Source organism: Chenopodium quinoa, unplaced genomic scaffold, assembly GCF_001683475.1.
Source record: "Chenopodium quinoa cultivar QQ74 unplaced genomic scaffold, ASM168347v1, whole genome shotgun sequence".
Classification (NCBI taxonomy): domain Eukaryota; kingdom Viridiplantae; phylum Streptophyta; class Magnoliopsida; order Caryophyllales; family Amaranthaceae; genus Chenopodium; species Chenopodium quinoa.
Genome location: NW_018744421.1, coordinates 384,378 through 399,103, shown reverse-complemented (window position 1 = coordinate 399,103; position 14,726 = coordinate 384,378). Strand labels below are relative to the sequence as shown.

The window sequence follows — 14,726 nt, the reverse complement described above, 5'->3', positions numbered from 1 at the left end:
AATTTAAATACTCTCTCCGTCCCTTAATATAAAGCCTCATTTTCTTTTTAAGTGAACCAAAATACAATGCCTCTTTCTATTAAAAGATTGTATTTTTTGACATATTACCCTCTTTTATGAGTTGTCATCTTTTATCCTTTATTTTTTTGTACTTTTAACATCAATTCTCAATACTTTCTCTCTCTATGAGGATAATGTAAGAGAGATTGTGTGGAAATGTGTAGATGTTGTGAGCTAAAAAGGTTAGTTTAGTAACCCAAAATAGAATTAAGTAAAAGGAAGTCGAACTTTTTGAAACACCCAAAAACGGTAGTGAGTAGAAATGTTGGAAATTGTGGGAGTATTAAATAGTGCCACAAATCAAGTTAAACAATCCATTTATGCTTAATGAGAAGGAAAATTTGATTCTAATAATCCAACCTTTGCTCTATTTTTTTTTTATTAATCCAACCTTTTGATTATTCACTAATAATCCAAGCTTTACCCCCCATTTTATTCTATTAGGCCAAACCCTAACCTACCTCTAATAGCAAGTCATCTTGACATGTGTCACACTATAATTCGTCCAAATATTAAATTCAGAAAAAATTCAAATTATTTTTAATTAATAAAAAATATATATATTTTTATTGTTTCCCCTTCCTTCAACCTCCATCCTTCTCTTTCACCCTCATCAATGGCCCAGCACCCCCATCCTCTACATTCCTTCCCTTTTTTCCGGCAACCTCACCTTTCCCGCCCTTTTTTCCGACAGCACGCATCCTCCTTCCCTTCACTTTCTCGGTAGCCCTCTTAATCTCCACCGCAGCCTACCCTTCCCTCCATTTACCGGCAGCCCTCTTAACCTCCACCACCTCCCTGCTCTACCTCGCACCAACACACGCACCGCAACTCTCACATAGCCACACAACCCACAACACCAGCAGCCACTACCACAACTCCCAGCAACTATGAGATATAGAATTGTAGATCAATTTTCCGACCACCTTCCCTCGGCTCCCTCTTATTGAATTTCCAACCCGAAAACCCCAATTAACCCAAAAATTTAAAATCCCACTCCATGATCCAGATAAACCCCCAACCCGATCCCAAACCCAGAAACCCCCCACCTGGCCTTCTCAAAATTAATAAACCCGCATTCGCATTTTTAAAAAAAATTTGGGTTGTTGTTGGAGTATTTGTCAATTGATTTTAATGGTAGAAGGATGAGGTGGATTTGCAAGGAGTAAGAGTGTGTGAGAGAGAGAGAGGGGTGGACTTATGGGAGGTTATGAGGTGGCTGAGTGGGTGGTCGGAATCGGAAAACGGACGGGAAGGGGCGGCAGGAAGGTGGGGGTGGTCACGGAAAGGGAAATTGGGTGGATGGGGAAGAATTACTTTTGTATTTTTTAAAAATCCTTATTTAAAAAAAAAAATTGAAAATGAAAACAATATAAAAAAATTACCTTAACAATAGGTAGCAGGTCAACTTGGCCTAATAGAATATAATTGGGTGTAAAGTTTGGATTATTGGTGAATAATCAAAAGGTCGGATTAATAAAAAAAGATGGAGCAAAGGTTGGATTATTAGAATCAAATTTTCCTAATGAGAATGGAGATTTTTCAATAGACTTTCACTTACTTTCCAAATGCTTCTGAAACCTCTATTTACTGAACTTGTTTAATCATGTTGCACAAGAGTGCAACTCTAAGTGTTAGACTTTGGCTATTTTATAACATTTCTTATCTGGGTTGAAATGCACTCGATGCAGTGTGAGTCTCAATTCCATACCCATGTTAAGAGTTTCATAGATATGACATGGATACTTGAGATGAAGTGAAGAGTTGAATTCACATAATTTTCAACACATAAAAATGTTATTGAACCTCTGTTAATCCTGCCATCAAGGACATTTGAATTGAAGAAAGAGTTAATGGTAACAAGTGTACGGGTGTCATTGTCATTCAATACCTTATCATCCCATTTTTAATTTGTGCCTTCATGAGAATTATGACTTCATATGCCTACAAACCATATTCATCATAACAAAAGTTTTTTGGATGTGCACACATATTATTGCCTGAATATCCAATGTAAACTATAAATTGTTGAAAATCTAACAGACTGTTGGGATACCTCCCCTTAGATGGAATATTGAATATTGGTCTTGTTGGATAAAACCTCTGATTCAGCCCCTTTCAGCAATGTATGATAGGCACATATTTCTCACTGCGGTTCCAAAGCATCTACAACATTGGTTTTGTATCAATGCACTTCTATTACATTGAACTTATATTTGAAATACATCTAAGCAAATTTTAAGTACTCTTTGATCCTTGTCTTATTTCTTCTTCCTATGTAAATATGAATGAGTGCACCAAGGCATATTATAATCATTCTTGTGAGGTCATCATAAAATGTAGCATGCTTAAGACTGAGAATGAGGGAAGGATGAAAAGATTATTGAGAAGAATATGTACAATGATGATGTCTGGATTTTCACTTTTGTGCATAAAATTGGATTGTGAGGCCTACTGTATTCCAGTTGTTATTATGGATAAGCCATAATTGGTGATCATAACACCAAACAGTAGTTAGAATTGACTGATAGTGTTGCTAATTTAATTGTATGTTGCTGTAACTGTTGATGTTGGTGAATTCCTTCATCTGTGATTGTAATATGATGAGTTTTATCAGTGATTTTAATACAGCTGGTGCTTGGTAGATCAAACTTGGGGCGTTTCTGTTTTTTTTTATATATGTGCTTTAGCTGCTATTACAACATTTGTTCCCAAGCTTGAAGACTATTGCTAAGCAGCATAAGTATGGTAAGCTAGCCATGATCTCATTGTCCAACATAGAGGTAGGCTTTCATAATAGCTAAAGACATGGGGTAGCTAACATGGGAGTGTCTTAGGTTTTTCCAGTTGGACGGGAACAATAGTTTTTAGTTGCTTCATGTCGTATGTTTAAAAAAAAAAAAAAAAAAGGTTCTGTAGGAACATAGTGTTAGACCGGACATCCTTTGTATCTTATCCATGTCACACAACACTAGATGATAGACTTCCAATGGTATTTTAGGTTGTTTCAGCTCTGTAAGCTCTATGAACTTTTATCTGATCAGCAGAAATGTTATGAAGGCTATTGCTGGGCTGTTGTGTTTGTGATTTACAGAGTAATATTTAGGAGTTATTCAAGTTATTTGTTACTTTTTTCTGCACCTAAACAATGTATTAATGTGAATCATGCCATAAAAATTTCGCCCAATATGCTGTTTATTTTTGTTTTTTTGAGGAAATATGCTGTTTATTTAAGCAACTCATACTCTGTATTTTTGTTCAGCTTGACAGTTTAGTACGTGGCTGTAGCCATTTTTTCTAATGCTATTATCTGTTTTTTTTTTTTTCTCATTCAGCCATTCAGGTATCTAAATTCTAACAAAAGTTTCATGGAACCTTCATATGTCCAAGCCACAATTCGTCTTGGATCTGAGAATCATACAGTCGGTGCAAGCACAGGCCGTCTCTCAGAACAGTTGGTTTCAATGAAAGAAGAAAGCATGACCATATTGAAGGAATACATCACCAAAACTAATGCTCCAGCTGATGTTCCTGATGAACCACTTGAAGGCTCTTCAGGAGATGAAGATGAAATTTCAAAGAAGCCGAAACCAAAGAAGCAAAAATGATGTACTATTTGCTAGTAACAAACATTCTTGGAAAATGTTGAAACTGAATACTCCGTTAAAAGCTATATAATTAATTATTGATTGTAGAAGTTAAACAGAATATGTACCAAGTACAAATTTGAGAATTATAGAGATTAGCATAAATTCCCCTTGCAAGAAAAAAGTTATGTTTGTGTTCTCGCATTTAGTCTTGAGAGTAGACGGTCTCCTAATTAACTTTGGTTATTGCTCTCGCAATATATGACTTCATGAGATTAAAGCTTAGATTTATATTCATTCATAAATTTCCTTATATGTTACCTCTATTGTTCTCATTTTAATTTTCTACTTAAATTAGTGACTTAATTTTCAATATAAATAAATACCTTCGTTAATTTTTATGTGTGACTTTGGGGTATTATTTGTGAGATAAAATATTTTAAAGTTGAACATGAAAATTAACGGATGTAGTATTATGACATTTAAATATGGAGTCGGCTTACAATCTTTAAGAGTACATTGTTTTGGGTAGCAGATTATTTCATGTTTTGTATACACCAAGTATGTATATACACAATACACCCCATATTGGCCATATAACAGACGTTTGTGTTGTGAAATTGACTTAATTTAGGGCTTGTTCTCATATGTTTATTTTCAGTTCAGTTCAGCTTAGTTCAATTCAGTTCAGCTCCTAATTTCCTCCTCTTATAAAATATTTATTTCAGCTCAATTTAATTCAGCTCAGTTCAGTTCAGTTCAGTTCAGTTCAGGTGAGTTCAGTCTATGAGAACAGACCCCTAATCTCAACTAATTTTACATGTTTTGAGGTGACATTTAGAATATAGAATTGATAGAATATTCGTTATATACATGTTTTTGTGGTAAACCAAATATATATAGAAAAGCAATTTAAAGAATCAAGCACGTTAAATTACTTTAATATTACAATGTACCCTCAGCACTCTGTTTCTTAAAATTCTTATATAAGCCATGAATGTCTCATAAAAAAAGTTCAAAACATATATGCGTAGTAACTTTCATAAATGGAGGGAGTACAAGTTTAACTAGAGCATGCTGAAGTGTTGATAATAGAATAGCTTGCATTTGGTATATTGGAAATGCTTACCACAAAATGAGAGCACATATATATATATATATAGTAAGGTAACTCAACAAGATAACACATACGAAGTATATATTATATATTAATTTGTATATATCCCTTCATCTATACCCAAGTAGAGTACAAAAGGGACACATTTAAACTACATCTCACTCAATTAAATAGCAATACCAATGATATTTAGGCCTTTAATAAGCTACAAGCTAATAATAGCCAAGTAGCTCTAGCCAACTATAATACAAGATCATGATCTACTAATAATACACTTAAATAAGAGGATATAAATAAATTTAGCACTTGGGGAAAGGTGTACCACATGACCTAGCAACCTTCCATGCATTAGGAGTATTAACAAACTTTTTAAGGTAAGGATTTTTCATGTATTGGCAAAGGCATGGTTTTTGCTCTTTGATCTTGCTGCAACAAACTGCTGTTGGTGGGCTTGCTGAAGTGATCGCGTTCACGCAAGGGCTAAGCTGTGTAGGGCTACAACTCACCGCGTTGGCTACCTCAACCGTGTTGGCCAACACCAGCACTAGCACTGCACAAGTAGCCATGTTAATAAAGGATGGCTTCATTTTTCAGTAGCAGAATAGGGAATTTCTATTAAATAATGTTAATTGTGTGCTTTTTTGGTTGTGTTTGTATGTGTTGGGTGACTTCTGAAATATGGATTTCACATTTATTTATAGATGTAAAAAGTTGTTGCTTTGATTGTTGTGAAGTACATGTGGAATAGATATCATATTATGTACTAGAGGATTTATTAGATTTACCTTTTTTGGGTGCTCATGTCCTAGAGTAATTATGGGTAATAAACCCTAGTGCTTGCAATAATTAGCTGGCCAAATCATACACTATGCTTATAGGTTTAACTCAAACTTTAGAACAAGATTGCTATGACATACAAATAACACAATATGGCATTCTCTACCACTGTGTAAGGAGTTCGAATTTTACCCAGTATGTGTAATCCTCAAAATCCACCTACTTGTAGCGGACTACTTCTTACCCTGTTATCCAAATAATATAAAAGGCCGTAATTGTTATAAAATAAGGAGAAATATAAAAGATTACGAGGGAATTGAAATGTGTATTCTACTTATATTTTATATGATGGAGGAATACAATACAATACAATTGATAGAGTTTGCTTGGAGAATAATAAACCCTAAACTCTAAAAAGTTCTAGAGTGATACAAGATGGGCATCAAAATATGTTTAGATAAGAATAAACCCTATATCTAGAATATTCCGGAATGATATAAGGAGCATAATGGTCATCCACACGATATTTCATAACAGTCCCCCTTGGATGTCCATTATCGAAGACAGTGCCTCGTTAAAACCTTATTAGGAAAACCCTGTGGGATAAAAACCTAATGAAGGAAAAAGAGTACAACATTCTTCGTAATACACTCGAGATGCTGCCTCATTAAAAACCTTACCAGGAAAACCCAATGTGGGACAAAACCATGGTCAAGGGAAAAAGAGTGCAGTGCGTATTTTCTCCCCCTGATGAATACATAACTTGAGATCTTCTAGTACCGCAACAATGAATCCAATATGTTTGGATATCTTTTCATATGTAGTAAGTAAAATATCATACGTTGATCTTCGAATCTCCTAAGATGAAGTTGCATCTTCAATTCTTCAAGTCTTCACGTGAACATGTGAAGTGTCTTCATTTCACCATACATGTGTTTATCTCTAATATCATTATTTCAAATCTCTGTTTAATAGTTGATTTGAAAATTAAACTTATGCGATTATGACTTCTTTTGGAAGTTGTTGATAATAGAAATTGATGATCATTATTTGATCAAACATTCATTAATAACCATTTGATGACAAAACTTGACATTATTAATGTCATTCTTCAATCTCATATGAATTATAATATAACATATGTAATTATATACATTGATCACGGTTCTTCTGGACCATAAGAAAACAGTCTTACGCATAAGTATCCCGTTTCTTTAGAAGTTTCGTAATTAACTACACGATAATTTTTCTGCGAATACAAATAGTAAATCTCACTAACTCTTATATACTTAAACTTCAGGTTGAGATGCCAATGATATAGTCACATAAAAGTTTCAAGAGTTGATAATTGTAATATTCGAAAATTTGTAGGGCTGGGTATTTAAATACGTTGTATATAAGTTCATCAAGAACTCTTCTTACATGATTCATAACAAGTTCTTAAATCGAAGTTTCCAATAATTTCATCACAATTATATGCCCATTGGAATATAAATGTTTATTTGTAATTTCCTTCAAAGTTACAAATACGCCATACTATTTATATTTTGAACAAACATTCACATATACCACAATTATTGTATAGAACTAATGCATCAATATGAGATATAGAAAACAAAATATACAATGAGTAATAATGCATCTAACAACTTTCAATATACGTAATGAATAATCCATTAACCTATGACTCACACATGTATATGAACATACATAAGACTCTAAATAATGCAAGACGTTGTACAACGTGGATTTAAAAATCCATATTTCATTAGACTTCTGGTCCATGATAAACTTATGATTATTATCATTATGTCAATATCAAAATGAACATATATTTAACATCCCTTATTCACTAGTCCACTCTATTATGCATATGCATATTATTCATCAATTCCATTGTGTACCAGTATTTTAAAATTCCTTTAACGTACATTTCGCATGCTATTTTACTATGATATCCGAATACATTTCTTATTGGTACCATCATAACTTTCTTACATCATAGGCCATCTTTATAATAATTCATAAATCTATATCACTTTTAGGGTATTTCATTCACTATGATATTTACATACTATTACACTATTAGTGTTAACTGCACTATCTTACCAAATATCATATCTATTAAACATATCTTTATTTTGGACGATTATATACAACCTACACTTAAGGTGTAGTGATTCAAGTACAATTTGCAAGATTTTATCTCAATGTATTCACATAATTAATATGACTAAAATGTATCTTCAACGCTATGCAACATGAGTCATAAATAAATACTTATCAAATCATCAATGTGCAACATATCTTGATAATGTGTATACAAAAGTTGACATATATATAACTTTTCAAACTACCATTATAGGGATCATAAATATTCTTTTTTATTTAATTTTTTTTTTATTTTCCCAACTTTTGCTATTTCTTCTCCCCCTAAGTTGGTAAAATATCTCTATTATAGGGGCGTCTAATTCTATACCAACTTAGTATATAAAATGCATTAAAATTCATTTCATTTGGAGGATCACAATCAAAATTTATCTCTTCTGGAGAACAATTTCAATGAAGAACCATTTATTCATTAACTTTATATTTCATGTGTATTTATTATTAAATTTTAAATAATATTTTCTCTTCTGGAGATCAATGTCAATGGGGAGACATATGTTGTGCAGTTGTACGTTTTTCTTTCTTCTCCTATTTCATATGTGCTGACATATAATAGCCCTAATCAAAAGAATTGTTATACAAGCATAAATCACTTGCTCGTAATTCTAGTAGGTGATGATCTTTTGGATCTTTAAAGACATAAATAGTGTATTTGGTGAGCTTCTGATCACTTGATAGTTGACAATAATATATAATTTATTTTGGTGAAATTCGGTCAGCCATTACTCCTTTATCAGCCATTACTCCTTTATATAAAAAAAAAATCAAAACATATTAAATCTTAAAATTTTCATCAATACAAATTATTATAACTCACAATCCAAATATAACTCAATCGCAATGTTACGTCTTGCCATTCAATTTATTTTATATATTTAACATTGAGAAAGCTTCAGCACATTATCAAATGAAACTTCAGGTTTCCAATACGGGTAATTATTATTTAACTCGGATGGCCTAATTTAATTATCACATCCAATCACTTCTCTAAATTTGAACTCTGGTCAGTTTTCAACACTAGTGATCACTTTATTAAACTTACTATATGCATGGCCATGAATGTGATGTGATATTAGAACACCAACATGTGTTTCTTTATACAATTGGCAAGACAATCAACTAATTAATATTTTATCTAATAACTACTTATATATACTCTGCTGGTGTTTTGACTATAATCTTGGTACATGTTAATCTTGTTGGATATTTCATACTCTTCTTGAGTCTTTTACATAATCATGGAACATATGAATCTTACTAAAAGTTATTTTATTCTAGAAATGTAATGAGATCTATCATTTCCTCAAATTTGTCATCGTTGTCAATAGATGCTTCATTCCTTTTCCAAAAGTTCTAATATTTTAACTCTATTGGACTGCAACGCTTCAGACGTGCTTTAGGTTCATTAGTAACCGATATTGTCCTTGTGAGACAATAATTTAATTGGAGCATTTATAATTAGTATATGATCAATCATTTATATCCATCTTCAAGATGGTATCATTTAAAATTATTTAAATAATATGCATGTGGCCACTTGTATTAAGTAAATAGTTAATATTTGAGTTAATGTATGTTTCAAACTGACCATCAATATATTTTATTATTTATGTGCAAGGATAAAATAATGTTAATACAGTTTCCTCCTAATTCTTGCTCGTGGGACATGAAATGAATCCAATTACATTTAAATCTCATCCACAAGGCATAATTCTTTTTACAATACATGTATCAAACATAATAAAGTTACTCTTACAAACTTGTTCTTACTCGTAACTCTTGCCAATTATATTAATTTCTTATAAGTGTGGGCATAATTGTAGACATCCATTTGTGCCTCCCTAAAACCAAACCCGGTGATGAGTACCTTTCACATCGAATCATAAATCGAATGAAGTGAAAGTGTAAAAAGTTTAGTATTGCGGATAGTTTTAATTTCTTTTCTCTTCTCTTTGTTTTTGAAAACTTATTTTAAGAAAACAGCCAATCCAGTTTGGTTGGTCCATGATATGGGTTCAATAGTAGTGTAGTTGGATGGGGCTTGACAAGACCTTTCCAACGATATATTATAAGCCCAATTCCGATGAATATTGAGGAAGTTATGACCAATTTACTAAATTGGGCCCGGTTTGAGCCTTATATGCGGCCCAATGATCTAGAGGAGGGCCTAATATGATTTATCATTCCTAAAGCAATTAGGAATGGTTTTAGTCTTCTAGATTCTTCTAGAAGGTTCTTTTTATTCCTAATACAATTATTATTGATAAATTGACTTTTATTGACTTTTCAGAGTTTTAATTAAAATCAAAGAACATTTTTAAGGAAAAGATACGATTCTATCCTCCTGTACGGCAAAATTTATCTGATTTTCAAAAACGCGTCAAAAACAGGGCTAGCGCCTGGCGCTAGGCTTGGCGCCTGGCGCTGGCATTGGCGCCTGGTGCTAGTGTTGGCGCCTGCTCTGTTTTAGGTGTGCCAATGCTCTGTTTTGATATTTATCTTTTTGGCTGATTTTCTCTATAAATAATGTATTAAAAACTCCGTTTTCATTCACCAGTTCTCGTCAACATTCATCTATATTCACCTACAACCAGTTTTCATTCGCAATCATTAATTCTCTCATTCTCTTTAATCATCCACCACCTCTCTCTTTTTCTCACTTTTCTAAAACTTGCTTTTACATACAAATTCCGCATTCACAAGATCTAGAAACACCAAGCCATATTCGAAGTTGCCTTCGCCCTAGACGTGAAAGGTTTAATTTTTGAGGGTTTGGTCCCAAATCTCTCTTTCAATTATTTAATTTAATTGTTTTGATTTTATTATTTTCCTTGAATTTACTAACGTGTGTATTTTGTTATTATAAAGAGGTACGAGGCATCAAAGTAAGTACTTTAATTGATTTATTGATGTTATGATGTAGAAATCATGTTTAAGTTGTTATTATTATATTCCTAGTATCATGTCTAGGGTATTTTTAATATTAAATATGATTGTTACGATGCTTCTTATGTTCTTCCTAATACTTATGATTGTTAGTATCATGTTAGGGTTAAAGATTTGATTTTTATTGCTTAGTGACATGCTAGGATTTGTTATTAATCTTGTTAGTATCATGCTTAGGATCTTGCTATTTTTATTATGCTTTAATATTAACATGAACATGATTATGATTATAATTTATGATGATTATGAATATTATTATTATTATTTTGATGATAATTATAAATTATTATAATAATTGTTTATGATTATTTATTATGTTGCTTGATATTATTTATTTATTGCTTGATCACACCTTTCATGCATGTTTAAAGGGAATTGGTACTTGTAATCATGCTTAATAAGATACTTAATAATCTTGTTAGGTTTATTATGATTATAATTCAAGTGATCTCCAATAATAGATTTATTTGTGCATTATATTCAACCAACATAGATAAACAGGTTTAGGGTTAATCCTAGTGATTGCATGTTAGTCAGAAAGTGCACATGAATACAATCAGAATAAAGTAGAGGCCTATTATTAGGGCAGGTTCAATCTCTTTTAGGTTGGATTTGTACCTTCATCCCCGAACCCTTATTTGGTTCTAGACCTTATGGAGTTGACAATCTCTTGGATTGTTAAGGGGTGTAACCTTCACCCTGTGAACGGTTTACAAGTTCCAAAAACTTGTTGGCGACTCTTTTACTCTATCTTCTTCCCTTTTGGACGCCACCGTACTTTAGTGTATGATCACAGTGGGGTTCAAGCTGGGGGATTAACGCTTGAAATTTATTCCCTCCAATAATAAATATATTTTCCAAGCAATGCAAGTTACTCACAATGTCATGTTTAATTACTTGAACTCATAACATTATTTCTAGGTCAAAAAAGATGATATATATAATCATGTTTGCAATTTTTATGAACTTTATAATCAAGAATAATTTCATGCAAATATGTTTGTTACCTTTTTAATCATTCAAATTCTCACCCAAAGTTCAATAACTTGAATACTATTCAATAACTTTTGTATAATATTATTTCATGACATTGTGTTTATAAAATCACGTTAGTGTGTAGTGGATATCTAAGCAACATGCTTTAGATTTGTAGATCATGCACATTTCTTTGTATTATCCTTAAGGGTTTTGAGCCCTTTATATGTTCAATCTAGGAACTTTAAGTTTATGTGTGTGAATACTCTTTATAAATATAAGAAACTTCAGGTCCGCACATCATATTCAATTTACATTCATTCCAATAATCTAACTTCAAGTAGGTACATAATATTATAATTGAATTTGATCACACATCAATCAATATAATGTATATAGTATGCTTCATAATTTTATCAACTTGTAAGGATAATAATAATTTAGTTAACATACTTTCAAAACAATTAGATATTTTAAGGGCATAAATATATTGTCATAATGAAACTCCAGGTCCATATGTACAAGTATTACACCAGGTTCAATATATGCCTCTTTCCAATAATTCATAATAATATAAATTTAATTAGTAACATAACCGTAGTACATACCAAGTTTAGATTAATGCGTAGTATAAGTTGATAGTAATAAGTGTAAATAGCATAAAATTATGAGGCTTTCATAGGTAACATATACTCTAAACTTCTAAAGTATGCCATAAATTTATATTGATTGTTGCCTCATTTAGTAGTCATGTATTTATTTGGTAATGTAATTTATAACTAGTTACATATGAGTATGTCACAAATTAAATTTAGGACTTCATATTTCATACGTAGTATATTATTATATAACAAAACTGAATTGATCATAATATTAATAAACATATATATTTACAAATATGAAAACTTCACCTCTTCAAATAAATAAACTTAATCTTTCGTAATTAACTTAATTCAAACTAATTAGTCAATTTATCGACACCTTTTAGAATGAAATGGTAAAAACAATATGAAAAACCTACTACTTCACGCTTTAATAAAAATATACCTGAATCGATAGAATCAACTTTATTGTCGGATCAATTAAATCAATATATTGCCTGATAAAGCTTAATTAGAAAATAGAAACAAGCACATAAGCAATCAACATTAACACGTTCACGTTAGTGTCAAACCACATGGTCCATATCATATTTGAAATATAAAAACATAATTCAATACATAAATTATAAATAGTTTCACATGTGCCATAGGCTTACTTCGTACAATTTACAAACATTCAAGGAATTAGACATAGGATTTCACAAACAAATTATATGGGTAAATAATTGCTAAACCAAACCATTCATATTTGCTATCAAGCATAGAGAAATAATCGAACTCATTTACGGATAGGAAAAGTAATACCAAAATCTAGCAAATATATGTACTACAAGTTCATGAAAACCATATGTTCATAAAATTAACATTAATAATAATTCTAAATACCCTTTTAGATTCAAACTAAACAAAACTCATAGTCAAAATAAAACTACTTAATCTGCATCAAATCAAACTGTTCCCAAATTGCTCATTGAACTCCAGGAATAATAAAAATACGAAAATTTGGGTAACAATATAAACGTATTATGTAAATATTTAAAATTAACAATAAAAGGATAGTTGAGAATGAACTTTCCTGATATCAAAACATTTTCCACTATAAAAACCAGTCTTATCGTCAACTTCATGTTGTCGACGTCATCTACTAGCCTGTAACTCATGAAAACGTCAATGAAAATAAAATACAGTTAAGGCTAATCTATTATATTATGGATAGATGAGAAAGATGATTCAAGATAAACAAACCAATGCAACCGAAAAAATAATACGAGAAGTTCTTTGTAATTAAATAAAGCGACACTACCATTAACATTGCAAATTATTAATACCATGAGGCTCCTTGTACTAATCCCAAATTAATTAATGAGGATTGGGAATGATATGACATTCTTGAAACATGTGATTTCATTATTAAAAAATCAAAACCATGATCAAGATTAATCTCCTTCGAATTTCTTCCCAACATGTGACACAACAAGATAATAATGAGTATAATTTAGCACATTCAGTATACAACGAATCAATCATTAACCTAAGAAATCAACAATAAAATTTACATATTGATTAAAGCTTTGGTGCTGATCTGATAACGTGTTGTAAAATAAGGAGAAATATAAAAGATTGAGAGGGAATTGAAATGTGTATTCTACTTATATTTTATATGATGGAGGTATATATATATATATATATATATATATATAGTACAATTGATAAAGTTTGCTTGGAGAATAATAAACCCTAAACTCTAGAAAGTTCTAGAGTGATACAAGATGGACATCCACAAATATGTTTAGGTAAGAATACACCCTATAACTAGAATATTACGGAATGATATAAGGAGCATAATGATCATCCACACATAACAGTAATGACATTCATAGTTTTTTTTTTCCACAAGAAAATTGTCTCATACCCTCGCCGTGTTCAAATAAGTGTTATACTTAATAAATGCAACCGTGTCATTTGGCAAGGAAAGTAACAATAAAGTTGTCTTTAGGAATGTCATCTCATATTCTCATACCCAAACCTATGAATTTCTTTATAAAATTTAATTCCTAACCAATACCTAATCCCAAATGGTAACGGATGTTAATGGAGTAGAAAATGAATTACCTACAGAGAAAAGCATTTCCATGGGGTTCCATCATTTATTTGGTGATTTCACTAGTTACCTAGTGTATGTCAAATTAAATCTTTCACGATTTATTAAAGATGTCAAAAAATAACCCATATTAACTTTAAAATTCAATCTTAAAAAGATGATTGTTTTGTTAAGTATAAGAAGTTATTCATATTAGGTTCTTTAAACGAAGAGATCTATCAATTTATCAACCTCAATTTAACTCATGATCACAAATTCTAAGATTTTTTTTTTATTATTTATCTATTAATTTATTTTTGTTTTTTAATTTATTTTTTATTTTATTTTATTTTGACAAAGGCATAAATTCAAGATTTGAAATTCATTATTTGCCAATCCGATATGGATTTAAT

The 14,726-nt window shown here is 31.2% G+C and overlaps 1 protein-coding gene across 1 annotated transcript; it reads right to left on the bottom strand.

Moving 5' to 3' along the window:
- Positions 1-4,769: 4,769 nt before the first annotated feature.
- LOC110696964 (non-specific lipid-transfer protein 2-like) lies at positions 4,770-5,453 on the bottom strand. The gene has a single exon (XM_021874302.1). It carries the CDS (start codon positions 5,349-5,351, stop codon positions 5,064-5,066), a length of 288 nt encoding a protein of 95 aa, XP_021729994.1. The 5' UTR covers positions 5,352-5,453; the 3' UTR covers positions 4,770-5,063.
- Between the last annotated feature and the right edge of the window lie 9,273 nt (positions 5,454-14,726).